General features: G+C 38.0%; 1 protein-coding gene and 1 non-coding gene across 11 annotated transcripts; both read right to left on the bottom strand.

The window, feature by feature from the left end:
* Positions 1 to 1,579: 1,579 nt before the first annotated feature.
* On the bottom strand, positions 1,580 to 27,537 carry MRPS31 (mitochondrial ribosomal protein S31). Of its 10 annotated transcripts, none has more exons than XM_086329261.1 (7): positions 25,045 to 27,537; positions 23,143 to 23,427; positions 19,079 to 19,234; positions 18,221 to 18,361; positions 15,341 to 15,420; positions 11,651 to 11,794; positions 1,580 to 1,888 (listed from the first exon to the last, which is right to left on the bottom strand). In XM_086329261.1, exons 2-7 carry the CDS (start codon positions 23,265 to 23,267, stop codon positions 1,659 to 1,661), a joined length of 876 nt encoding a protein of 291 aa, XP_086185387.1. In that variant the 5' UTR covers positions 23,268 to 23,427; positions 25,045 to 27,537; the 3' UTR covers positions 1,580 to 1,658. The 10 variants fall into 10 exon arrangements, with proteins under 10 accessions (XP_086185387.1, XP_086185380.1, XP_086185381.1 ...); XM_086329254.1 differs by having other exon boundaries at positions 26,776 to 27,533; XM_086329255.1 differs by having other exon boundaries at positions 26,815 to 27,533.
* Positions 15,184 to 15,315, bottom strand: LOC147361516 (small nucleolar RNA SNORA71). Its single transcript, XR_015138524.1, has one exon. It is a non-coding gene; the product is annotated as a small nucleolar RNA SNORA71 (small nucleolar RNA).

Here is a 27,537-nt window from a genome sequence, read left to right as displayed (position 1 = left end):
TGTTGAATTTTATCAAACTTTTTTCTACACTATTTGAGGTATGTATTTTTTTCCTCCATTGTCAAACCACCCTTGCATTCCTGGAATAAACTAGATTGTCAACTTTTCTTTCCTATTCATTGCTGGATTTGCTTGCTATTTTGGATTTTTCAAACGTATTCATGATTGAGATTCATGTTTGTTATTCTAATCTCCTGAAATTGAGTTGGAATTGATTCCCTTTTTTTATATGCTTTGGGATAATTTGTATGTATAAGGTTAGGGTTATTTGCCTTCTGAATATTTTTAACTCTTGAAATGGTCTGAGCTTATAGTTTTCTTTCTGGGAAGATTTTAAAAATAGAGATCCTATTTCTTCTATAGTTATTATCATTTCTCTTTATCCAAAGAAAACTGGCCCATTCCTTCTTTTCTCTCCTTAACATCTGATTGTACAAGTGTTACTATCTTATATTTGTCTTTATCTCTTTCATATTTTTCTCTCTGCTGCATGTAGCAAATTTCTTTAGATCTATTTTCCAGGGTTTATTGTTAAAACCCTTCACTAAACTCTCAAATATGTTTAGTCACTTTTATAGTCTCCTGCTCTATACTTCATTCTAAGTTAGACATATTTTAGATTCTGAATATAAGCCCAATATTTGAAGGCTTTATGAGTCTGATTCTGTTGTTTATGTTGGTACAAATTCATGGTGCTTTCTTATGTATTTTGTCATTTGAAGAATGGGTTTATGGTGAGTTCCTTCACATTCAATTTTTGTGTGCTTGTGCAAGGGCCTGAAACACCACTAGTCTGAGACCACTCCACTGTCAACTAAGTTCTTATTTTGAGGGTTTTTTTTTTTTTTTTTAAAGAATCCTCAATCCTGTCACTTGTATGAACTTGAATCGCACTGCTATGTACCATAATAGAAATTAGTTCTAATATTGGTATGATGACCCAAAATACTAGAAGCAATTAGTATAAGTCCTTTGTTTCTGCAAGGTTACTTCACTACAGTGATTCAGACTTAGGTAAAAAAAATATGTGTATGTGCAAATATTGGGCTTCCCCTATGGCTCAAGGGTAACAAATCTGCCTGCCAATGCAGGAGATGCAAGAGACGCAGGTTCAATCCCTGGGTTGGAAAGATCCCCTGGAGTAGGAAATGGCAACCTGCTCCAGTATTCTTGCCTGAAAAATTCTATGGAGAGAGGAATTTGGTGAGCTACAGTCTGTGGGGTTGCAAAGAATCAGACACAACTGAGCACAAATACGCAAATATAGAAACTGCATATTTATATATAGTCCATGCATGTAAGTTTGTAAATCCTCTCAACTGTTATAGCCCTCTGATGACATCAGATATATGGTAATTATATTTCAAAGAAGTATGCTTACTGCATGAAAAGAAAAAGGTTAGAGAAAGTTGTCTTATTACTAATTCTAAGATATTCTGTTTAGAATTACTAGTTGAATCCATAAAAGCTGGTGATTTTTTTTTCCATGCAGGAATATTTTTCAATTACTACCATATATACTTTTAAGTTATTTAGTATTTATATCATTCAAATCAGATACAATAATGAACACAGTATATTAAAACTTCTAGTAAAATTTATTTTATTTAGTTATAATATGAATCTCCAACAGCTTGAAAGAAAAATTTCCATGGTCTTCAACTAAAGTTTATGCCACTTTCTTTTAGAATGTCCTGTTTTTCATTAAAATAATTTCTAAACCACTCTATATGTTCAACCTTCTGTTTAACACTCAGATATGGATTTTTGGAAAGGCCACAGGTCACCAGCTCCATGAAGTGGCGAATTGGTCCTTGTTTTGGAAAACCCTCCAGATATTTATCCAGAAATATATGTTCATGAAATTCTGAACCATCATCATCAAAACCTAGGAAATGAGACAAAATACATTACAATTTTGAATGTAAAACCTACACCAATACAGTACATTAACACATACATATGGGATTTAGAAAGATGGTAATGATGATCCCATATGCGAGACAGCAAAAGAGACACAGATATAAAGAATAGACTTATGGACTGTGCGAGAGAAGGTGAGGGTGGGATGATTTGAGAGAATAGCATTGAAACATGTATATTATCATATGTGAAACAGATGACCAGTCCAAGTTCGATGCATGAAACAGGGCACTCAAAGCTGGTGCCCTGGGACCACCCAGAGGGATGGGGTGGGGAGGGTGGGGAGGGGGGTGGTTTGGGACAGGGGGACACATGTGCACCCATGGCTGATTCATGTCAATGTATGGCAAAAACCACCACAATATTGTAAAGTAATTAGCCGCCAATTAAAATAAATAAATTAATCCAAAAACCCCCACTATACTATAAAACTAACATTAATGAGGTAGTATTACAGTTAAAGGCATGAACATTAGAGTCAGACAGAGGTTTGCTCACCAATTTAACAACTATGTGACTGGGCAAATTAACTTCTCTGAACATCAGTTTCCTCAGGCACAAAATGAGTATTAGAACAGCACCTTCTTCATGGGGTTTTTGTAAAGATTAAAGATTAAATAGACAGAAAGCCTGTAAAACTCTTTTACACTGCTTAGCATTTTACAAATATTCAAAATGGAGCAGTAATTATTACTAATGGATATTTTAATATCTAAAGAAACCACTAAGAAAACTATACAAACTACACTAAAAAACACATAAAATAAAATGGACTCTTAAGATATATTCAAGCAACTCACAGAAAGACAAGAAAAAACAGAGGAGTGAGAAACAGAAAAATGAAAAACAAAAACAAAAACAAATAACAAAATGAGACTTAAATCCTAACAAATCAATAACTACTTAAATGTAAATGGCCTATACCAATCAAAAGAAAAACATGATCCAACTACATGCTGTAGACAAGAAACGCACTTCAAACACCTGTAACACAGGTGTTCAAAGTATGGAGGAGGACATATCTTGCTAACATTAATTTTTAAAAAGGAATGCATGAGTGGCTACATGAACATCAGATAAAGCAGACTCCAGAGCAAATATCAGAAAGAGGAATATTACATAATAAAGGGATTAGCCCACTAAGAAGATAGCAACCTGAATTATGCATTCACCAAACAAAAGTTTCTAAATACATGAAAGAAAAACTGATAGAAACATAGAAATAGAAAAATCCACAATTACAGTTTTACTATCCCACTGTCAGCAACTGATAAAACAGCCAAGTAGAAAATTAGAAAAGACACAGAAGAACCAAATATTAACCAACAGGATTACACTGACATCTACAGAACACTCCAAACTACTGCAGAACACAAATTCTTTTCAAGCAACCATGGAACGCTCACCTAGTTTAACCATACCCTGGGTCGCAAAACAAACGTCAACATGTTTAAAATAACTGAAATAATACACAGTATCTTCTCTGATAATAAAGGAATCAACACAGAAATCAGTAACAGGAAAACAGCAGGAAAATCTTCAAACAGTTGGAAATTAATATAAATAATGTGTGATAAAAAAACACAACTGAATGAAAAGGTGGCCATGTGCTAGCCAAGGAGAGAGCCCTCTAGAGAAACTAACACCGCCAACACCTGGGTCTTGGACTTCCAGCCTGCAGACTATGCGAAAGTCTACTCTGCTGTTTAAGGTACCCGGTCTGTGATATTTTGTTATGGAAGCCGTAACAGACTAACATGGATCCACACGAATATGCCAACTTTAAGATGCATAGATGATTCCATGGAGAAAGGATAGTCTTTTCGATGAATGGTGCCAGGAGAACTGGGTATCACTGACCAGAAAGAAAAAGAATCAAAGCTTCACACTTCAAATTAACAAAGAACGGATAATGGTCTAAACTATATATATAATATGCCATAGCCACTCTGAAAAGAACTTGAAAGGTTCTTTAAAAAGTAATATTTAACTACCATACAACCCAGCAATTGCACCCCTCGGTAGTTATCCCAGGAAAATGGAAATTTGTATTCATACAGAAACCTGTACATGAATATTTATAGCACCTTTATTGTTAACAGGCAAAAACTGGAAACAACCCAGATGTCTCTTATCAGTTGAACGGTTAAACAATAAGGTACATTCGAACCACGGAATATTACTCAGCAATAAAAACAATAGCAAAAAAACCCCTACTGACACATGTAACAACTTGGATAAATCTCCAGAGAATGAATTATCCTAAGGGGGGGGGGCACCCGGAAAAAAGGTTACACACTATGTGATTCCATTTGTATGGAAAAAATGAGAGAAATGGAAAATGGATTTGGTGATTGCCAGGGATCAGAGACTAAGAAGGGGAGGCAGTGGGAGGTGAGTGAAATGTGGCTATAAAACGGCCTAAGAGAGATCCTGGAGGTGACAGAACTGGTCTGCATCCTGACTGTGGTGATGGTCACACGAACCTACATATACGGTACAACTACACAGAACACACAAACACACGCGCCAATAGAGTACATGTGAAATGGTGACATGTGAACATGGCTGGAACACTATGGATGCTGCCTGCCCGGCTGTATGCCGTCCTGTGCTTGTACGTGACATAACTACTAGGGGAAAATGGGCACAGAGTATATGGAATATTTACCATTTCTTACAACTGCATATGAACCCATAATTAACTCAAAACAGTTTAAAAATGCTATCTCATCAGTTAGAATTATCTTCCACTTATTGAGATTTTTAAAATTTTATTTGAACATTTAAAGATCTAGTCATCACTTTTATAAAAACTAAAACACACAATAAACAAATCAAGGCTTAGACTGCTAAATGGCCACACACTACTACTATGCTTGTATATATAACCCTTTGCAATGTGCCTTTGTCCTTCTTTCCATAAAGAGGTAGATACAGCCTGTTGCTCCAACCCTTAAATTCGAGGTTGGCCAGGTGACCTGCCTGGTCAATGGGACATTATCAAAGTCAATGCAAAGGCCTGAAAAGCCTTTACTATTGTTTTAGGAACTCTTCTACAGCTAGGTGAACAAGCCCAGCCTAGCCCATGAATGATGAGTGACATAAAACCCCCTTATTGCCTCCCCTGACAACAGCCAACCTCAGCTAGACATGTGAGACAAACCAATCTAGACTGATCCAACCCCAGGCACCTACCCAAGCCAACCAGAAAACCCATAAGCTCATGAGCAGTTATTACTTAGCTGTTGTTTTACTAAGTTTGGAGTGGTTTGTTATGTAGCAAAAACAGAATTGGTAAAAAAAAAAAAAAAGAATTGGTTAAGGTTTTCCTAAGACTTCTTCAGGCTCCCCTGGTGGCTCAGACAGTAAAGAATCTGCCTGCAATGCAGGAGACATGGGTTCAACCCCTGGGTCAGGAAGATCCCCTGGAGAAGGGAATGGCAACCCACTCCAGTATTTTTGCCTGGAGAATTCCATGGACAGAGGACGCCAGTGGGCTACAGTCTTAACAGGTTGCAAAGAATTGGATGTGACTGAGCAACTAACACACAAGACTTCTTCACATTCAGAATCCAACTCTTCTGAATTGGCTTTTCAACTCTGGGTTGTCAGTGGCCATGCTTTCCAACCTCATTTTAAGAACATGTGTGATGCAGCATTTCTTAAGGGCTCCACTATGGCCTCTTCTGATGCTCCCAGTGCAAATGTAGACGCATATCCACAGGCAGTGACAGCTATCTCTTCACTGCAGCCCGACTAGCATAGTAAGAAGTAAGCTTCAGAGATATTTAAAACTTTGAAAAACAAAAGTATGTTGTATTCGATGAAATACAGGAAAAGAGACATGCAGGGATATTTTAAATGGAAGTTGTTCTCTATCCCATAACCCTCCAAAGTTCCTATTCACATTTTTCAAGGCCAATTACTTCCAAGACTAATCACTTTTATGGTGTATATCCTTCTAGCCCTTTTCCTAAATTCATGTGTATTTTTACAGACAAATTATTGTTTTAAAAAAATCTTTCCTTGAATCCCATTGAGAATTCTCTACGGTTATCAATAGTTTACTTCACCAGGCAATCATGTTGTTCCATCTTTACTTTTGTTTTTAAGGCATATACACCTGGGGATAGGAATAGGGAAAATGCAATATGAGGTAAAAATGAAAAAAAGTCTCACTCTGCTAAAGATCTTTTCCATATTATCAAGTACTGCTTCCAGTTCCACATGACAATATTCTTTTAAAGAAAAAAATACCAATATGGCTAATGTAATATGAAAAACAAGGCAGGTTTCAATGTTCAATAACATTTGGAACAGAGTATGTTAGGGCTAAAAAATAAGGTCTGTAGCATTGGAAACATAATAAATCAAGGTAATAATTGTTCTCAAAAATCTGAGGGTGACTCCTGGATTGAATGTTTATGGTTATTAGTCTCCTTAGATGTACTTAAGATATAAGACTTAAGACAGAAAATTGTGCAAGAGAAACTATTTTTAAAATAGCTGTGCTAATATAAGATCAATAATTAATTTATTAAATCATTAACAGACCAACTATCTCTGACATAAAGTCATAATGAGTTAGACAAGTACAGAAATTATGACATGCTCTATTAGGGGGAAAAGCATCTAAGGGCATAGGTGATCTTATCTTATTACTCTTTCTCTAGATGATAAATCAATCATCTTTTTAACTTAGAAGGTATAATGAACAGATCCTTCCTGAATGAGTCAATGAGTGAAGAAAGCCAAGTAGTACTGGGAAGTATAAAACAAAGAAAAAAAAGAGAGAAAGCGATAAAGAAGGGATACTATATACAAAACTAAGTTCCAGATAGATTAAACGGGAAAAAGCTAACAGATGTACATCCAAATTAAAATCTTTGTTGGTTAAAGGCACTCTGAACAGTTAAAAGATAAGCAACAAGGACTTCTAGTTAAAATGTAGATTGAACCATGATTTTTAAAATCTCTGCTCCCTTTTAACACCTACTAAATGGCAGTAAAAGGAATAAAAAGTTTAAAAGTTCAAAGATAAACAGAACAGAAAATGAAACTGTAACAGGAGTTATCACCAAAATGTTAGAAGGAAAGTGGACAGATAAGTAGTAACTGACTCAGCTGAGTTGAAAAATGCTAAAACCAAATTAAGAAGCAAACAGACGTCAAAGGCTTTGGAAATTAGTGACATCATATACCACTGAAATTAGGAATGGGGATGAGGGACAAAAAACAGAAGACTAATTAAAACTGGTTTAGGGGATAATTAGATCTCCCATGATCCATCTTCTACCTGTACCTCTAGATAACTACACCATCCATCTCCCAAAGAAGATGGGCAGTTTTATTTTTTGGAGAAACTAAAACAAAAAGAGGTATGAATCATTTAATTGATAAGCAGGGGAATTAAGTGAAAGTCTGTATGCTGATTAGTGAATCATTCCTCCCCACTCCCACCAACGGTGGAGTCATCCTCACCAGCTGGAGGATCGATTGGCTATCTTATTAGAAGAGAATGTGTTCATATTTATTGCAATTTAAAATATGCCTATTGTTTGACCCTTGAATTAACGTACTCAGACATGGACAGAAGGATATGTATAACAGGATTCACTAAAGCTCTATTCATCAATAGGAAAATGGTAAAAATAAATTTCAGTCATTCATGCAATGGCATAGTACAAAATACATAAATAGTTCCCATTTTATAGAACTATTAAAATAAAGTTGATCTCTATGTACTGACAAGGAAATGCTTAAGACATACTGCTAAATAAAAATAAATAAAATTTAAAAGCTACAGGACACTATATATATCATACGGCCCCATTTAGACCAGAACAACAGATAAATGTGAGACTATCATTTAAGGTGGATGTGGGGACATACATCAAACTACTGGCAACGGTTGCTTCAGGAAAAGGGAAGAGAACTGAGGGGTAAAGTTTATTCTTTATTCTTCTGTATTACGTTTTTGTGAGTAAACTTTCATACATTCATTTCTATAGCTTAAAGTACTTTTTAATAAGCAAAAGAAACAAAATATAGTAAGGAAAAAATAAGAGTGGAAAATTAAAGACAAGAAGGAAACCCCAGTGGTGTACAATCAACTAAAGCAACATAGGTTAAATCTGTGTCTAATTCTGCTTTAAATATTAGTGAACGCCATTTAACACATTATTGACTGGAGACGTATTAACGCCACAGGCATTAGTTTCTGCAAAAATCCCCTGGTCAATAATGTGTTAATATTACTGACTACAGCTAAAAATACAGTACAGCAAATAAAAGGTAAAATCCAGCTAATAGCAACGACCAATTTGACAAAGAGTATATTACAGCACTGAAGCAAATTCACTTTCACTTTGACTTGTTTTCACTTCTATTTTGTCAAAACTGTTATTTCTTTTCCTGGCAGTACTCTGCAGCTCTTGTTCACTGGCCACCATCTGAAACAACCAGCAGATTGTTTCAGACAACACAGACCTAATCATCTTTATATTTGCCCCAATTTTCTCCACACTATACCCTCCCACATAACAACCACTGAGTTTTATGGTAATTCTGAGCTTTTTAAACTATTCTTGCTAGCTCATGTCATAGCATTCATTCCAGACACCCTGGCAAAGGATGGCATGCTATAAGTGAACAAATTTAAACCAACTGAAAAATAAAAGCATGACTGACATCCATGACTGAGCTTTTTTGCCCACTGAAGCCTCCAAACTGAGAATTACTCTTGGAGGGCATTTCAAAGACACTTGTAATTTGGTGGTATATACATGGCTGATGAATATTCAAGAGCACGACTCTTGTTAACTGGATAATGATAAAAATGGGATTAAATTTAGATAAAGCCAAAGCTAAAATAAAAGTGATCTTATTGCAAAATCTACTGGGAATAATTCCACCTAACCGTTCTTATACAGAGAAGGCAATGGCACCCCACTCCAGTACTCTTGCCTGGAAAATCCCATGGACAGAGGAGCCTGGTAGGCTGCAGTCCATGGGGTCGCTAAGAGTTGGACGTGACTGATCGACTTCACTTTCACCTTTCACTTTCATGCATTGGAGAAGGAAATGGCAACCCACTCCAGTGTTCTTGCCTGGAGACTCCCAGGGACGGGGGAGCCTGGTGGGCTGCCGTCTATGGGGTCGCACAGAGTCGGACACGACTGAAGCGACTTGGCAGCAGCAGCAATGGTTCTTATACATCTCTGCACTGGAAAAGCACATCAGAAGGGACAAGCCAGGTCTTAACTGGCAAAAAAAAAAAAAAAACCCATCAAATTGGAAAGTCAATTTTTACATTTTAAGTGGCAAAACAAACAACAGAATTTTTTTTTTTTTAATGTAACAGAAAGACACAACACTGGGAAGTAAATTGTAAACACAGGACATGCCTTTAAGATGCTTTCAGCATTGTGTTCCCAACCTGACATGGTAAGCCTGTTTTTTCTTTGGGGGCGGAGGGAATCTTTTTCCAAAAGTATTGAAGTAAATCTTCATGAAACTAATTATTAGGAGAGAGAGCATGATATTTCATTACTCTTAAATCCGAAGTATAAGAAACATGAAAGAACGTTTCTAAAGGGCTAAGACTCCAGGTTCTAAGGCCAGTCCTCTTATTAACGTACTGAGAAGATCCTAAGTATGTGTTGAGGCGGGTGATCAAAGTGAGAAAGTTTCCACAGTCCCCTTCCTGTTTTTCACTCAGATAACAATTGCCTTCAGGAGCTGGAAATGAGATACCTCCCTTTCTGACCCCAAAGCATCAATAATGTGTACAGTGTATATGGACACTTGTCACATTTATCTCCCCAACCTGACCAGAAAACATGCTTGGGTTTTTTTTTCCCTTTTGCAGAAATCACACTTTCTTGAAAACCAGGCCAAATCTAAGCTAAATTCTTTAGCATCTGAACACACAAGATTTTGATGAACTGAAATGTTTCACTGCTGATGACAATGTACCACCAAGTCATGCTTTCCTACGATCCTATTTGGTGGTACCTAGAAAATACACAATATCCTTGTGAATATTTTGAGATTTAAAAATGTTATAGAAGAGAAAATACTTATAATAGCAAATCCCCTCACAATATCATTGTTGTACAAACAGGGATGATGATGGTGACTTGTATAAACTCACTTGTTTTTCAGAAGAATCCCATAAAATGAGTCCTATTACTATTTCTATCATTTTATAAGACGGAGGACCTGAGGCTGGGAGAGATTAAGCCTCACTCAGGCACTTGAACTCTAACCACCACGGTTCGCTGTTTCTCTTAAGTCAAGTCGCATATTCTACCTCAATAATGGGTTTTAAAACATGTCTGTCACCATGAGGACCTGGAACACCCAAGCTTCAACAAATATGGAACAAAGTCTTCCCTTAACATCATAGATTGTATTTCTTAGTTTTGGGTTTTTTTTTTTTTTTTGCTACTTTAAAATTCTATGATCACATACAAGAGGGGAAAGGAACTAACATTTATTTCTAAGTATTATATGCCAAGAACTGTAGTGAGCAACTCACTAACTTATCTGATTTAATTCATACATTCTTCCAATGAGGTTTCTTTAATTTACAGATGAGGAAACTAAAGCTCAGGAGGTTAAATTATTACCTCAGAGGCAAATGGCTAATAACTGACAGAGTTGGAATCTGTATTCAGGTTTATACAAACAAGTCTGTGGATTTGGGTTTTGTTTTTTTACCTTACCCTGATACCTTCCAGAATGTACATTATGTAATAGATGAAACACAGATTTCTATATTATTGAATATATCATACAAATATTTAAAATATTAAGAATTTGCTAAAGGATGTTTAAGTTCCTAAAGTTTTCCTATATAAAATACTACTATATGTAAATATAAGACTATTTAAACTCTACTCCACTTATCCAAACAAATGAAAGGTTATCAAAAATTAAAATATTACAGTGCAGAATATTACAAAGGTTAAAATATGGACTACTTTTTCTTAAGTCTTCCTGAGGTGTTTGCAATTTCTAGCTAATCTTACCATAAAAGTAAATGAATCTCTTCTAACTGAAAATACACCTATAAATATTCAATGGCATGTTTGGCTGATGATTATCATGGGTGCCATAAAAAATAAATAGCATAGTTAATACTGTTTTCCTTTTGACTGCGGAAGAGGTAACACCTCCAGAGAGATCTCCAGGAAAGTAGATAATAGTTTATTACCAGCTCCAAGTATCTAGGTATGCAGCCAGAGTTCCCAGGAAGTTCAAAGTCTCCAAACATACTTGCTTTGAGAGGTTTTGAATACAAGAAACATGTGCCTGGTTAAAGCAACGGTTTCAAATAAAAGATACTAGTGTATGACTTAAAGAGTTGTAACATTGCCCCAAACTGAAGGATGACCTTACCCAGTATTTAATGTATTAGAAGATTTACCAGGTTATCTCCTGCTTAGCAAGCACAAAACTGTCATTTGCAGTTTTCAACACCGGGATGTCATAGAAATTAATGATGTCATTTCTGCCATATAACTTTACCTTCTTATCGAACAATCAGAATTAAGTGAAATCTTAGTATTCTTAAAAACACCATCAGATTTCTTTTAGGACATCACAAAGATGTCTACACTAAGTTTTGAAATTCAGGTAAATATCCAGAACTTACAACTGAACATCTATCAGATTAATCTCAATCAGAGTTTTATAAACCTCTGATGTTAAGACTTACCTGCTTCATTGTTAATTGGGAACTCCCACAATTTCCCCTCTTTTGTCCACTGGATCATCTCTTCAAAACCATTCTGAAAGGGCTGTTCAGTGACTGCAGCTAACTGCTTAGCAAATTCTACATCCCAAAGAGAAGGTGCTGCCTCTGTAGAATGAAGATGTTTGAAATATGCACTATTCTATGTAATTATCTTTCTTTAAAAAACGTTATCATCACCTCTAAACTGGCAATATATTTTCAGATCTTGAAACTCATAATTAAACAGTATATAACGAAAGGTCACTGATAGCTAAAATGGAAACAAAAACTATATATAAAGACTACAACCACAATGACTGCAAGCCTCAACTTTTGTTTTTACTACAATGCTAGGTAATTAACGCCTAGTCTCACAGTCCCCTCTACTGAAAAGGAGAAAAGAAACGTCCATTTGTTCAAGGATCCTTTTGACGAATGTGAAAACTTTTATACAACATGTGATTTTGATCTTTAAACTCTAGACTGTTTATTTTTAGTCTGTCAAGATAAGTAAACTAAATTAAGGTAATATAAACTAAACTACAATAACAATGGCAATGATAATACCATTAATGTATACTGGGCATTTACTCTGTGCTAAATGCTTTTTATATATTAGTCCATTTAATCCTCACAACCAACTCTGAGTAAGGTAATATAATGGTAGCTTATTATGATCACCATATCACATTTCAATCATTTATTTCCTTTGGAAATTCAAGACATCTTTGAAGAACGAGTCATACTCTCACCAATTGTTGCTGGTGGAAATGTAAAATGGTACAACCGCTTTGTAAAAGAGTTTGGCAGTTTCTTAAGAAGTTAAGAATACACCTATCACACCATCATTTTACTCCTATTTACTCAAAAGGATCCATACATAGATCTGTACATGGAAGTTCATGTATGACTATGCCTGACCCCACACTGACCACTAATATGAAGTATGTTGGTCTTGTACATCTGATAAGGAGAAGACTCCAGCAGCTAGGCTAATTAGCCACAGTTAGAGTAATCATAACAGAAAATAATTTAATTATCATGGTTACTTTTAAATTTGTTCAGTGGACACTGATCAACTTATGTTTTTTCCATAATCATCATTAAGAGTCGAAACTATTTACTGAACGTCCACTGTGTTCCAGGCACTGTTGTTTAGCCGCTAAGTAGTGTCCGACTCTTTTGTGACCCTCTGGACGGTAGCCCACCAGGCTCCTCTGTCCATGGGATTTCCCAGGCAGGAATACTGGAGTGGGTTGTCATTTCCTTCTCCAGGGGATTTTCCTGATCCAGGGATTGAACCTGTGTCTCCTGAGTCTCCTGCATCAGCAGGTGGATTCTTTACCACTGAGCCACGTAGGAAGTCCATCCAAACATACTTGACATTTTAATTATATTATCTCATTTAATCCTTGAGATGTATGTATTACCCACATTTCATAAGTGGGAAAAGGGAGACTCCGAGAGGTTAGTAAGGCAGAATCTTAATTTTAATAATCAAGATCTACACAACATCAAAACTCTTTCCATGAGGCTAAATTGCCTCTCAGCTCTAGGTTACTCCAGGATAAGCAGTTGGGTCTAAGACACCACCCTTTGCAGCAGTGGTAAGAACTTAGCAGGGAGCGAAACCTGGGAACCATGGGATGGAAGAACTCATTCAGTCAGTCAAAAAATAATTAATGAATGCCAACAACATGTCAGGCATTATTTTTATCAACACATGGTAGGGAAACAGCAGTGGAAAAACACTAAATGTAAGTGTGCACATTGTTGCTATGCTTGAACTTAATTGGGAACAAAAGACTTGCTTCAGATTCATGCAAGCAGAGCTTATTAAAATGCCTTCAATAGAGTACATTTATATAAATCTGTGCATTACTTTCCTTTATAGAGCATAATCACTTAATATTATTTTAGAAAATACATATATTTTCAGTACCTCTGGGCCAGCTCATCTTAAATTTTAAAAGCAAGCTGGCTCCTTCAAGAATCCATGTGCTTCTTCTGGTTGTTCATTAGGCAGACAATAGTAGCTACCCTGTCAACAAATTCCCTTTAGGAGGCAAGCTTAAGAGTTGCCACTTTGTTATTCTCTGGAGGTCCGGCGGTTAAGATTCACCTTGGGAGACCCGGTTCAATCCCTAGTCTAGTCGGGGAACTAAGATCCTGCTAGTGCAGTGTAGCCAAAAAAAGAGTTGCCACCTCAACAGGGGAGAGGTGATCCATTCTCCATGTCTGTGCTTTTGCACTTCCTTTTCATCAATCATCTGTGACAGAATGCAGCTGTCACAATACAAGAAGGGGGTTGGTCACCTAGTTTCATTTTCAGTTTAAATGAACAAACAGTGACTGAATTAATGCCTTTTCTCCATGGTATTTATTTATAGCTTAATTTGTCAAAAAAAAAAAAAAGATTTAAGATAACAGATTGCTATTATTTGTAAGCCACTTGGCTAGGGGCTATTCAGTATACAAAAATCAATGAGACCTAGCCACTAATGTCAAGAGATTCATTGAATAGTGGGAAAATCAGATGTTTTTATAACTGATAGAGCCACTGGAAGATGGCCTAGGAACTTAAATATCAGAACTAAAATTATTTCTACCAAGGTTCAAAAAGCTAACTTACAATGTTTAGAAATGAAAGTCACTTATAAGAATAGATCATTTGTATGGAGTTCCTTCACTTACTTTATCAGTAAAACAAATTTAATGTCAAGCAAGAGGACACTCTTAGTTTTTTTTTTAATTAGGATTAAAATGGTGACTAAGTAATTTGACTTCTTGCCAAAAGAGGAAAGAGAACAAAAACTAACCGACTAAGTGTGTTAAGAAAAAACACTACAAGTCCACCAAATACATTTCCTGAATGCTCTCCTTCCCATCTCCTAAATAATCTCTAAAGCATTTCTACAAGTTAGCATCTATAAATGACATCTCCTCTTCTAGATAGTAAGAAGGCAGACATTACAATTTTTCTTTATCTAACAACACAGAGGTGTGTCGCAAATAGTGTAATAGTTGATCATTAACATTTTAACCCAGGTTAGCAGCCACTCTATAGATCTGGATCCCTGAAGCAGACAGTACTTACCTCCTGTGTCCCATGGGGCTGCAACATTTCAAAGGGGAAACCTGACCAACACAAGCATGTTAACAACTACATGAATAAGCAAGATCCAGGTAGACAAGGCTTCCCTGATGGCTCAGTGAGTACAGAATCCACTGCAATGCAGGACATGGGGGTATGATCCCTGGGTTGGGACAATCCCCTGGAGGAGGAAATGGCAACCTACTCCAGTATTCTTGCCTGAAAAATCCCATGATCAGAAGAACCTGGCAGGGCTACAGTCCATGGAGTCACAAAGAGTCAGACAAGACTGAACATGAGTATGAATGGTCAATGACAGGACAGAATATCAAAATACTTGATTATTATGCAATCAAAGTAGGACATTTTTCAAAGATAGAAGGTTTCCATGCCTGAGAAATAGTGTTACTTTTTTTGCTAGTGTGTGAAAACTCCAGGGTTTGGAATGGATGGCTAGGCTCTTCAAACATTGGGAAAGATCTTTCAGCAACTCCTCTCCCTCCAGTATCAATGACCAGGGCACAGGCAGCCCACAATTACTTTCCATGCAGGAGAACAGTCTTATTTTCCTAACAAACCTGTTTCAGGTGCCTCTTCAGTAACTGGCTTAAGCTCAAAAATATTAAGTCTCTTCCCCTTGAATATATTTTTCCTAAAACTGAAAAAGAAAAAAAATATTTTAATGAATATTTTTATACATGGTCAACAAAAATTGTTTATGAGAGGACACTTTTATATGAAAGTCAATATAAAAATTGAAAGTAAAAAAAAAAATTAAAATTAATTCCACTGACCCACACCAGACATTTGAAGGCAATGGCACCCCACTCCAGTACTCTTGCCTGGAAAATCCCATGGACGGAAGAGCCTGGTAGGCTGCAGTCCATGGGGTCTCGAAGAGTCGGACACGACTGAGCGACTTCACTTTCTCTTTTCACTTTCATGCATTGGAGAAGGAAATGGCAACCCACTCCAGTGTTCTTGCCTGGAGAATCCCAGGAACGGGGAAGCCTGGTGGGCTGCCATCTATGGGGTCGCACAGTCAGACACGACTGAAGTGACTTAGCATAGCACAGCACATGTCTTTAGGACTGACAATTAAAAATAGGAACAAATTCACCTGAATTTTTGCATCACAATACAGCAAAGCAGTTACAACAATTTAAGTTTCAAAATACTTAATTGCAAAGATCAGCTTAATTTGCTATAATTTTTATTTGATCCATTGCATATTAAGGTTTTAGAAAATCTGATGTTGTGGAAAGACATCAAAATATGCTAAGTTAGAAATTGTTAAAGTCCACATTTGTTTTCCTTTAAGGGTAGAAAACACTGCATGCTTCTTAATTACAAATTATAATTATAAAAGACTGTATAGAAAAATCAAAACATCGCCATTCGCAAAGTGATCGTTCTGTAATTTTAAAATTATGATTAACTTTATTTACAACACTATTTAATTAACTCAAAATTAATGTCACAGAGTTAATAGGTAACTTTTCCTTGTACGTTTTAATCAACTGCTTTATGCATCAATTCACATACTTATTTGAAAAAATTTCCTGGCAGATTAAACACTAAGTTATAAACTGGAAGGTTAGCTTTTAAAATAACTGAATTCTTCTCTGGATCAAATTACTTTTTTCTACTAAATTAAACTAACTGAAAAAATGTAAAATATCATGTTAAAATTAGATAAGTGAAAGTGTTAGTAGCTCAGTCGTGTCTGACTGTTTGGGACTCCATGGACTGTATGTAGCCCGCCAGGGTCCTCTGTCCGTGGGATTCTCCAGGCAAGAATACTGGGCTGGGTAGCCATTCCCTCCTCCAGGAGATCTTCTGGACCCAGGGATCTAACCTGAGTCTCCTGCCTTGCAGGCAGATTCTTTACCATTTGAGCCATGCCCTAGGGCTTCACATTCAGCATGTCACAGGTAGGCAAACAGACCGACAGGACCATGAAAGATGGCCAGTCCCGGAATTAGTCAGATGCACGGTGCAGGCCAGCGTGGCTTCAAAGCCAGCACTTGGGATTCACACTTTTCCACCTCTAATGGAAGGAATCAGTTGGGCCTGGGTTGTCTAGATTGCTCCAAGTCAGAGCAGGTGAACAATCTGGTATCTCATCATTGCTTCCCCTTATTCTAGAGTCCTGTAAGCAGCTTTTTAATGCAGGCATTATAAGCACATAAACCCCTTCCCTACTCTTTTAGCTTCTGCCTTGTTGCCTTCTAATTTTTGATGACAGCTCAAATCATTAAAAATCAACCTATGATATAGCATTCTGATGTAGTTGTATGGAATCATTTCAGAGAAGACTGACTCGAAGACTGATTTAAAGATGACTACAGTTAAATATTTTGGGAGAAGCTCTTTGTGAAGTTTTCTAGGGTGTTTTGTGGAATTTTTTTTTTACTCAAGTATAGTTGATTTACAATGCTGTGTTAGTTTTTGCTGTACAGCAAAGTCAGTCAGTTATACAAATAAATATAGCCACTCTTTTTCAGATTTTATCCCCATATAGGTCATTATTGGGGGAATCTTAAGTTAAATTCCAAGTGACACATTCTACTTTGTTCAATGTCATAGATATACAAATTACTTTAATTCAAATAATCTTCCAAAGTCACTATAACCTCTGAACTTCCTTTATTAACTGCTGACCATCTTTTCCAATCCTCTTGTATAAATTAGTAATACCCCCCCCAAAAAATAATAATAATAATTTAATACCCAGAAGGCACTAACTCAGGTTCCTGAGATTATACATAGAACAAAATCCATGGAATAAGCAACACACAGAAAACCCTCCAATTTTAAGCACATGCTGCTATAAAGTTCAGTTAGTGTTTGTCAGACCATGCTAAATATTTGGCTTTCTCTCCCCAACTATCACTTCATAGGCTTCAAGGAGAAAAAGCACAAACTTTGCGTAAACACAGGCAGCTTTCTACTATAAAATAACTATGTAAGACATGGCTTAGCATCTTCAAGAACTACAAATTACCAAATTGAGATTGCCACAAATAAGCTACCACTTAAAGGTATTATAGTGGATCTTCCTTTTTTTGATGGTGGGTCCTTTCTCTGAGGTGTGAAGAAAGATGATTCTAGAGAAAGGTAAAGGCTACATGAACATGCAACATCAGAATGAAAAATAATGCTTCTCACAAAACATTCGTGTGTTCAGAGTTTGGTCAGCTCCACTTACTCTAAATCAGGAGACCGCTAACCAGGGCAAATGTGAGGCGGGGCCCATTTCGACTTACAAGATAGAAAATGGAAGGCTGCTAAAGCCAGTACACCTTTTCCTTTCTAGGAGATGGGAAGCAGAGACTATGGAGACAGATGTAAATGTATCTGTGACGTTCAGATACCCAACAGCAAGAATATACATGGCAACAGAGTCAATCGACAGTTCAACAAATCAAATCAAATACAGTGCAGAGCCTGAGTACCGTTTTCTCAGATCAGCGGCCTCCTCTCGGTCAACAAAATCATCGGCCCCTTCGTCAAACTGAATCTGGTGCACGGGTCGTGTGCTAGCTCTCGCTGTGGAGGATCTGGCAACTTTCATATCTGATATGATGTTACTGAAACTGAGAAAAGAGAAAGGGCTATGGAAGAGTAATGAACTTTCTGAAACATGAGATTCATATAATTTTTATTTCACTTCTATATACTAATAATGAACAGAAAAGTTATGTCTAAATAAAAGACTATATGTTGTCTATCAATACCACAGACCACTAAGATCGCTGCTGCTCTTTTAAAAGTGCTATTCAAAAAAGTTCATTCAAAACATGATTAAAGGTGTCACTCGTGAGAAACTGTCACATATCCAGAGAAGGGGAAATACAATCAGTATCTGTATCCCTATCACCTAAATTAAAAAGCTGTATTAAAGTTGAAATGTAGCCATTTTTATTTGCTGCATTACGTTTGTTCAAATACAAATAAAATGAGTGATCACATTGTGCCTAAAATCAGCACATTATTTAACAAAAAAAATCTTCTCAGAGAAATTCTTATTCTGTTACTTATTATTTTTAATAACATTACTGAATGTACCACTTCTTTTTCAGGGACAAGAATTATGTAACGTCTCAAAAGAAGTTTTAACCATTCCACTGGTCTTGTAAAACTGTGATCTTCCTTATTAACATTTGAGTTATAACAGAAATCAAACTGCTAATATTTACGAGGCATACTTTATATACAAATGGATATATTACGTATACTGCTCGGCATGCACTGAGTGAAGCCAGCCTCTTGGAGGTATCTGCGCCACTGGCACGGCTATCTGACTCACTAACCTAATTTTGGGTTTCTCTCCATCCTTCTGAGCCTTCGAGTCTTCCTCGTGCTGCCGGAGCTGCCTGAGCAGCTCCGACTTGGTGGTCTGCTTGTCAAAAGGGAGAGAGTCAGCAACTGCAGTCGCAGCCGCCACCAACTCCGGGCTCAGGGACTTGCTTCAGAAAGAGAACATGGAAAACAAATGAGAGACAGAGGCATGACTTCAGTGGAAAGTCAAATTTGATTTCCTGGGTAAAACACTTCTTGTCATTCGAAAAGCACCATTCAATTCCTAACAAAATCAAGGATTCTTAACACAATATTGTAAATCAACTACACTTCAATAAACTTAAAAAAAAAAAGAATTCTTAAATATGAGGTATCAGTTTTATAATAAGTGTTACAATGCTGAAAGTTCAAGTTAATGGATCCTTAATGCAGCACAATACTAACTCAGAACAATATATGGAGGTGGAGGGATGAGGGATCAGCCTCAAAAAGGATAAATTTGTGGATTTTTAAATTAGATGCCATTTTATTTCAAAAAACAATACAGACTGCAAGCAAATATAAAAGCTGTGAAACCTGTTTATATGAGCTTTAATCAAAATCTCCCCAAACTGGAAACAACCCAAAGCACTATCACCAGAACAGATAAACTGTGATACATATCCATGCAACAAACAGTACTCAGCTCACGTCACATGTATGAAAATGAATGGAAGAAGCTGGATTAAAGAAAAGTGTATCTTGCATGATTCTACTTATATCAAGAGGCCAAATTAAGGTGGGAAAAAAAAATCAGAACAGCAGCTGCCTCAGGACAGAAGGTTACCAATGGGGAAGGTGAAGCTGGGGAATGCTCTGCATCTTGGAAAAGTGTGGGGGTTCCACACGCACATCAATTTGTCAGTATCCTGCCGCTAAAATCTGTATACTTTAATGTACGTAAATTTTACCCAGGGAGAGGGGGGATCATAAATCATCAAGTGGGAGATGGAAAGAGCGTGAAGGTATAGATGACACAAGAACGGCAAGATATGGTTAATTATCAAAACTTCATCATAGGACCATCTCAATTAGTGGGATCCAAATTACTGTTTTACTTTACTTGGCTTTCTATCTCAGGAAATGATGCGTAACATGAAAACTGAGGTTCCCAAATCCCTGAAGCTTGGCCTCAAAGAGACCCTCAAGGAAGCTGTGAGTGAGAGTTGTATGTAAATCAATGTTACCAGAAACTGAAAGAAAGGGGACCTTAAAGAATAGGTAGCTGAAATCGGAGCAGGTAGTTGGTTGGTTAAGAGGATATTAATTAAAGTAGGAGCTAGAAATTTTGGTTACCACTGTGCCCACCAGGGGTCTTATTAGGTTTCATGATATATTTGGATCCAAAGCTGTGGACATGACTGTAAAAACCTAAGATGTTAGAAAGATTTTAGACAGTGCCTTCGAGTACCTTTCAGACAACAGGAATTCTAAGAAATTTAAAAGATGTGGTTCCAGGGCCTCTCACAGGGACCTCAATACAGACCTGGATCTTGGTTCCCAAACTGTGCCCCAAGGCACCCCAGAGTACCTCAGGGAAATATCAGCCATGTCTGTCAGCGACTGTGAACTACTAAGTCAAGGTAGTTCACAGCTTTAACATATATTCCTTTCTATGTCACTGTATCTTTGTGAAGATGGTTCTCCAGCAGCTGCTGTGATAGAAAGCACGAAGCCTTCAAAAATCAGTATGGAACAGGAATGAGAGTGAGTGTCGAAGGCTAGGTCATAAAAACTACACAATTCCTAGGGGCTTGTTTTCTCTCCGGACACTCCCCAAATTAAGGTGGAAAAAAAAAATCACAACAGTGGCTGCCTCAGGACAGAAGGTTACTGATGGGAAGGTGAAGATGCCGTCCAGGCACCATGCAGTGAGGGAGCCCAGGCCACACACAGGTGTTTCTGTAACAGTTCTGGCTAAGGTATTGGCTAACAGCCAGTATCAACTGCCAGACCAGAGTGAGCAAACCCACAGACGGTTCCAGCTCCTGAACTTTCCGAGTCTTCCAGCTGAGGCCAGACATTGCGGGGTGGAGATTTTAACCTTCTTCATTGTGCTCCATCCACACTGCTGACCCACAGAATTCATGAGCATTAAAAACTGGTTGTTTTATGCTGCTAACTTTGGGGGCAATAGTTACACATCCATGGTATCTATATAAATGTGCATAGGTTTCAATACATAATACAAATAAAAAAACTAAAAGCAGGCCATGCACGAAGCAATGACAGTGCATCATGAATCAGACAATGATTAACCTACTTCTGTGCATCTGTCTATGTTACTCGCTCAGTCGTGTCTGACTCTTTGCAACCCCATGGACTGTAGCCTGCCAGGCTCCTCTGTCCATGGGATTTTCCAGGCAAGGTAACTGGAGTGGGTTGCCATTTCCTCCTCCAGGGGATCCTTCCTGATCCAGGGATCAAACCTGAGTCTCCTGCACTGGCAGGCAGATTCTGAGCCACCAGACAAACCAGTGGATTTGTGCATCTGGAATCCCTTACAACACAAAGCAGTCTGAGTACAGAATTCTCCTAGGCTTTAATGCTTGTCTCATTCATACCTAATTGGAAAGCAATTTTAAAAATTACCTTTACTGAATCTCTTCCCTCTTAGCTCAGTTGGTAAAGAATCCACCTGCAATGCAGGAGACCCCAGTTTTATTCCTGGGTCGGGAAGATCCGCTGGAGAAGGGATAGGCTACCCACGCCAGTATTCTTGGGCTTCCCTTGTGGCTCAGCTGGTAAAGAATTAGCCTGCAATGCGGGAGACCTGGGTTAGATCCCTGGGTCGGGAAGATCCCCTGGATGAAGGCAAAGGCTACCCACTCCAGTATTCTGGCGTGGAGAATTCCAGGGACTGTATGGCCCGTGGGGTCGCAAAGAGTCGGACACGACTGAGAGACCTTCACTTTCACTTTTCACTTACTGAATCTCTGCAAAGCAATCAACACATCTGAACCACTTCATTAACAGTTAACTAAATTATAATAAAAAAGCAAAAGGGATCATAAACAGGTCTGGAAACTGGGGAAAAAACCTCATTCTTCATAAATATTTTAAAATGTGTGTTTGAATATTATCTAATATTAGCTTACTCTCTACCTAGTTATGCCTTTAAGTGGTAGTTTTGATACAATATAGAAATCAAACAATTCCATTAAAATGTTAAGTTTTAATGAATTAAACTGAATGGGAAGGAAGTCCAAAAGGGAGTGGATATAGGTATATGTATGGCTGATTTATTTTCCTGTACAGCGGAAACTAATACAACATTGAAAAGCAACTGTAATAAAAACTAATTAAAAAGCGTTAAGTCACTGAGTACAGAAATCTGTATTATCTGTTTATTCTGCTAAGTGACAGGGATCTTAAAGCCACATTTCTTATTACTGATGATGTCGTTGGTACAATCATTATTTATATACTTATATATAACTAAAACAAAATCTTGACATAGAAACTACAACAAAATGCTAAAATATCATGATTGTACTTAGATTCAGTAAATTATACTCTTTTAACAAGCACAAGGAATTAATAATACTTTTAAGAAACCACATAAGCTGAGAGCCCTGGAATTACTGGTCAAAGGAAGTCATATAAAACAGGTGTAATTAACATGCCAAAATTTTACACTAGGTGGAATTTTTTAATGAAATTTCAAATAAAGAAGTCTTTCAGAGATACAAAGCTACCTTCAAATCAGGATGTAAATAATTTGTTAATAAACAGCTTAAAGCAATTAAATGTGGTTAACAACTGATAAATATGTAAAAGAATGTGGAATTCTCAATTAGATCACTATTCTTTTCCTCTCTCTAGACTCTATACAGATATCCACTTAAATATAGAAGAATAACAGTATTACTCATTTAATTATTAGTCTCTGTGTTTACAAACTAATTTTTAGTCTTCATTAATTCCATACCTCCAATGTACTCTAATTAAAAAAAATTTTTTTTTTCTGAAAGAAAAAGTTTACTGGAGTTTCCAAAATTACTTAAAAAAAAATTCAAATTGCAATTCAATTTACCTCTTTTGGGGGGCATCTTCTGGAGATTTTTGAAGTCTGCCAATTGCAGCTTCCAAACTTTTAAGTTGTCCTCTATTGGGTGGCTTTGTTGTTTGTACATTTACTGTGCTTAATTCAACTTTCATGCCCTTAATAATATTTACCAAGTCTTTTTTCTTATTCTCCTTTATACTCCCTTGGTTCTCCGTTTCTTTGGAAATTTCACAGGCTGGAACAGACTTATCATCTTTCTTGCTATAGATCACGCTGTTAGTGCCAAAATATCTTTGGATATTACATTTTGTCCTGAAAAGATTAAAGAAAAAAAAAAGGAAATATAATGCAAAATAACAGAGCCAGGGCTCAAAACATTGCTTCAATGGATTTAAACTTCTTTCAGTTCAAACCCTTCCCTTTTGCTTATTCCTGTTGTTAGCAACCGTAAGAACAGCACTTAACATTTCTTGAACACATACTGTGTGCCTAGTTTTGTGCAACATTTTATGTATATTTTCTCATACCCACATCAACTCCATAAGGTAGGTATTATCCCCATTTTGCAGATAAGGAAACTGGAAACCAGAGATGTAACTTACCCAGGGCCATGTAGCTCAGAGCTCACTAAGGCCTAAGACACACTGGTGAGCAAAAATAAGTTACAGGTGTGCTGAGATGCTGCCCACCTGAGCCCAGCAAAGGCTGTTCGGGGCCAGCAGCTCCTGGAGTGCCTGTCTGTTGCCTCCTTCCACTTACCTCAAGGTTTGGTATTAATACAATATCACTGTCTATGTGTTCCACAACACTAAAAACTTTGCAAAACACTGACACGGTTAATAAACTTCTATGTATTATTCTTAAACCCAAAACTAACAGACTGCCTAGTTCTTGTTCTTAACATGACATAAGAGTATCTCACAATTAAACAATATGAAATAAAGAAACTTCTATCAATAACAAAGGTTACTTTCTTAAAAAAAAAAAAAGTCCTGGCTGTGATTCTAATCTTTTCGACTTTCTCACTTGAGCTACCAATGTCATTTAACCAATCACTCACTCTTTGTAAACTAAAATGGGACAGAAAAAAAAGAATATTTACTGGCTAGAGTTGCCATTCTGCTTTCTTCTTTATAGACTCATTTATGAAAAAGAACACCACAAACGATCCCATCTATTTCAATCTCATGCAGAAAAAGATTTCCCAAATGTCTAAGGAACCCAAATGTCTAGTTTTATATTTTGTGGCATTAAGAACCTTTTAATATAGTTAATATTGAAGCACCTTAAAAACTAGTGAATGTGCTCGTCTTGGTAACAGGGTATAACCTATGAAAGTCATGATTAAATATAGTGACTATCTACTCTGTGCTGGGCACTATTTTAGGCACTGATGATACATTAGTAAATAAGAATCTCAAGGTCCCTACTTTCATGAAGCTAACAGGCTAGAACACTTTCACAAACTTTAATAACTAGCTAGAGGACTTACTGAAACACAGATTCTTTGGTTCTACCAGCGATTCTGATTCAGCAGATTTGGGGAGGGACTTGCAGTCTGCATTTCTAACAGGTTCCCAAGTAAGGCTGATGCTGCCTGTCAGGACCACATCCGAGTAGCCATGTTACTACGTCATTTAATCCTTACAATCTTACAGGACAGGGTGTATTATTATATTCTTCCACATTATAGAAGAAACTGCTGCCCAAATAGGTTAAATGAGTGGTTCTTAACCTCTAGAAGTTATATGAATCAAAAAGGGAACTTATTTAAAACATGGATTCCTGACATTCTCAGTTGGTAAGTCTGGAATCAGGCCCAAGGATCTGCATTTAATCAAGACTTGGTGCCATTGATCTCAAGACACAGCATAAGACAATGGGTTAAACAGTACCTCAAGTTCTCACAGCTAGTAAGTGGTAGCTTACTGTGTGCCTGCTCAGTCACTTCAGTCGTGTTCAACTCTTTGCGATTCTCCAGGCAAGAATACTGGAGTGGGTTGCCAAACCCTCCTCCAGAAGATCTTCCCAACCCAGGGATTGAACCCAATTCTCTTGTGTCTTCTGCACTGCAGGCGAATTTCTTACTGCTGAGCCATCGGGAAAGCCCTTTATGAAACCCTTTAATGAAACTTTTATGAAATCCTTTAATGAAAGAGAAAATGGCTTTTTCCAAAAATGCTGAAAGAAACTCTTTGATCTGTTCATAAAATTGTCAGAGACTAACACATCGAAATACTTAAAAATCAGAATGAAACCAACTGCATAATCAGTATCCTTATAATCAGTACACAAGAGCCGCAATACTCAACATGTGGTACCAATGAATTCAGGAAAACGCTAATTACGATTTCACATGTGAAAGTCAAATTAACACTAAAGGTATCATAACAGAAAGGTGACAATCAGGAGACTGAATCTCACATATAACCTGTGCTTCAATGTTTTCTTCCAACACTGCTCTAGCCCTACTGAAAGTAATCTATATTATTCCAGGAAAATCATGTATGTATAACACTAAACAAATAATAACTAGTATTTTAATAGTAATTGCATAACACTAAAATAATAAAACTCTAGCCCGACCTAACTTTCTTGTAGTCATGTATGGATGTGAGAGTTGGACTATAAAAGAAAGTTGAGCACCAAAGAATTGATGCTTTTGAACTGTGGTGCTGGTGAAGGCTGTTCAGAGTCCTTTGGATTGCAAGGAGATGAAACCAATCCATCCTAAAGGAAGTCAGTCCTGAATATTTATAGGAAGGACTGATGCTGAAGCTGAAACTCCAGTATTTTTGGCCACCTGATGCAAGGAACTGACTCACTGGAAAAGACCCTGATGCTGCGAAAGACTGAAGGCAGGAGGAGACACAGGATGAGATGGTTGGATGGCATCACCAACTCGATGGACATGAGTTTGGGTGGACTCCGGGAGTTGGTGATGGACAGGGAGGCCTGGCGTGCTGCGGTTCATGGGGTCGCAAAGAGTCGGTCATGACTGAGCGACTAAACTGAATTGATGCTGCAAATCTTTTTTTTTCCTGGCTAACTCAAACCCTCGGGACCCCTTCAGATTTTACCAGACTTCTTTGCAGAAAGGACACCCTGAACCTCTCCTACAACGGTCAGGCGTCTCTGCTCATCCAGTTATTACCTGTTCGACGAATTCTGCCGTATTCTGCGCAACTCACATTATCTCAGCGGTTACTCCACTATACTTTAACTGCCTACTTGGTGGAACTCTAAGCTTTGCGATGGCAGGACTGTATTCGGGGCATAACCCCAGTGCTGACATAAAGATCAGCGCTTTCAATAATGAAGGTAAGAATAAGACCATCACAGTCTTGGGAGATTTTTTTAAAAAAGCACATAAAACAAAAGAATTTAGCTTTGTGGAACCTGGATAAAATGAGGGGAGAAGCGGGAAGAGAGATGAGGGGCGGTAGGTGGTAGGCAGAGCACAGGGCAGCGGCCCAGGCCTGTGACCGGAGCTGTTCCCCACGCACGCTATGACCTTGGGCAAGTCACCTTATCTTTCTGGGATTTTCCCTTGCTCAGAGTTAGAGCGGCAGCTTCTAAGCTCTCGCGGGTCATAACACGGACCCCAGGACGCCGGAGAAAAATTAAACTTCAATGTGCCGGAGCCGGGACAGAGGGTGCCTGGAGACCTGCGGGCCCACCAGCGCGGAAACGCGGTACCTGACAGTTCCATGCGGAGAAGCGAGGGGCACAACGGTGGCCGCCGATGCCTCCGGGCCTGCGGAGCACAGAGGGAGCCGGGAAAGGGGGCGAAAAGGGAGGACCGCCGAGACCCTCGGGAACATCTCCGAGAAGCGAACAACACTAGGAACAACGGCGGATGAAGCGTTCTCTACTAAACACGCCCCCCCGGCTCCCGCTTCCGTTCCCCGGCCCGGCGCGCTCCTCTCCCTTAGCGTTCCGGCGGACAACAAGGGGCGAGTAATTTGTTCCGGATTCGCCCGCAGCCTAGCCGCTGCCCCCAGGCGACTCCACACCCCAGAGATTTCGGTCCTAGAGGTGGAGTCAACTGAGGTCAGCGAGGGTGTGGCGCAGAGGGTGGGGGGACCCTGATCTCCCAGCTGAGAGTGGAGGAAGCTATCCCAGCTGAGAGTGGAGGAAGTGCAGATGGTGCCGATGAAGCGCAGAACTGACCCCAGGGTGCGGAGTCTTGGGGACAAGAGCTCGACTCTCGGTGATGAACGGTCGCAGCGTTCATCATAGTATTCTCAAAATGATCCATGGCCGCCAAGGAGGTTAAAAAGCCAAGTTACCGTGGGCATGCGGTCCGATAAATTAGTAACTCTTTTCAGTCTCTGTTTTTGACGGAGAGTCAAAACATAAACCATATATGTTTCATTTATCCAAAATGGCCTGAGAGATTGGAAAAAAAAAAAAAAAAAA

This window comes from Bos grunniens, chromosome 12 (assembly GCF_055505025.1).
Source record: "Bos grunniens cultivar Pamir isolate PY7600 chromosome 12, Bosgru_T2T1.0, whole genome shotgun sequence".
Classification (NCBI taxonomy): Eukaryota; Metazoa; Chordata; class Mammalia; order Artiodactyla; family Bovidae; genus Bos; species Bos grunniens.
Note: the sequence above shows the minus strand (reverse complement) of the source record. Positions and strands in the feature narration are given on the sequence as shown.

What these genes read in the sequence shown, in the direction of transcription:
- MRPS31 (XM_086329254.1), bottom strand. Translation starts at nt 26,939, where the DNA reads ATGTTCCCGAGGGTCTCGGCGGTCCTCCCTTTTCGCCCCCTTTCCCGG. An exon ending in GTGGGCCCGCAGGTCTCCAG is followed by an intron (nt 23,428 to 26,775) that starts GCACCCTCTGTC and finishes TAATCTTTTCAG; the next exon opens with GACAAAATGTAATATCCAAA. An exon ending in GCCGCTGATCTGAGAAAACG is followed by an intron (nt 15,421 to 18,220) that starts GTACTCAGGCTC and finishes TTTCTTTTTCAG; the next exon opens with TTTTAGGAAAAATATATTCA.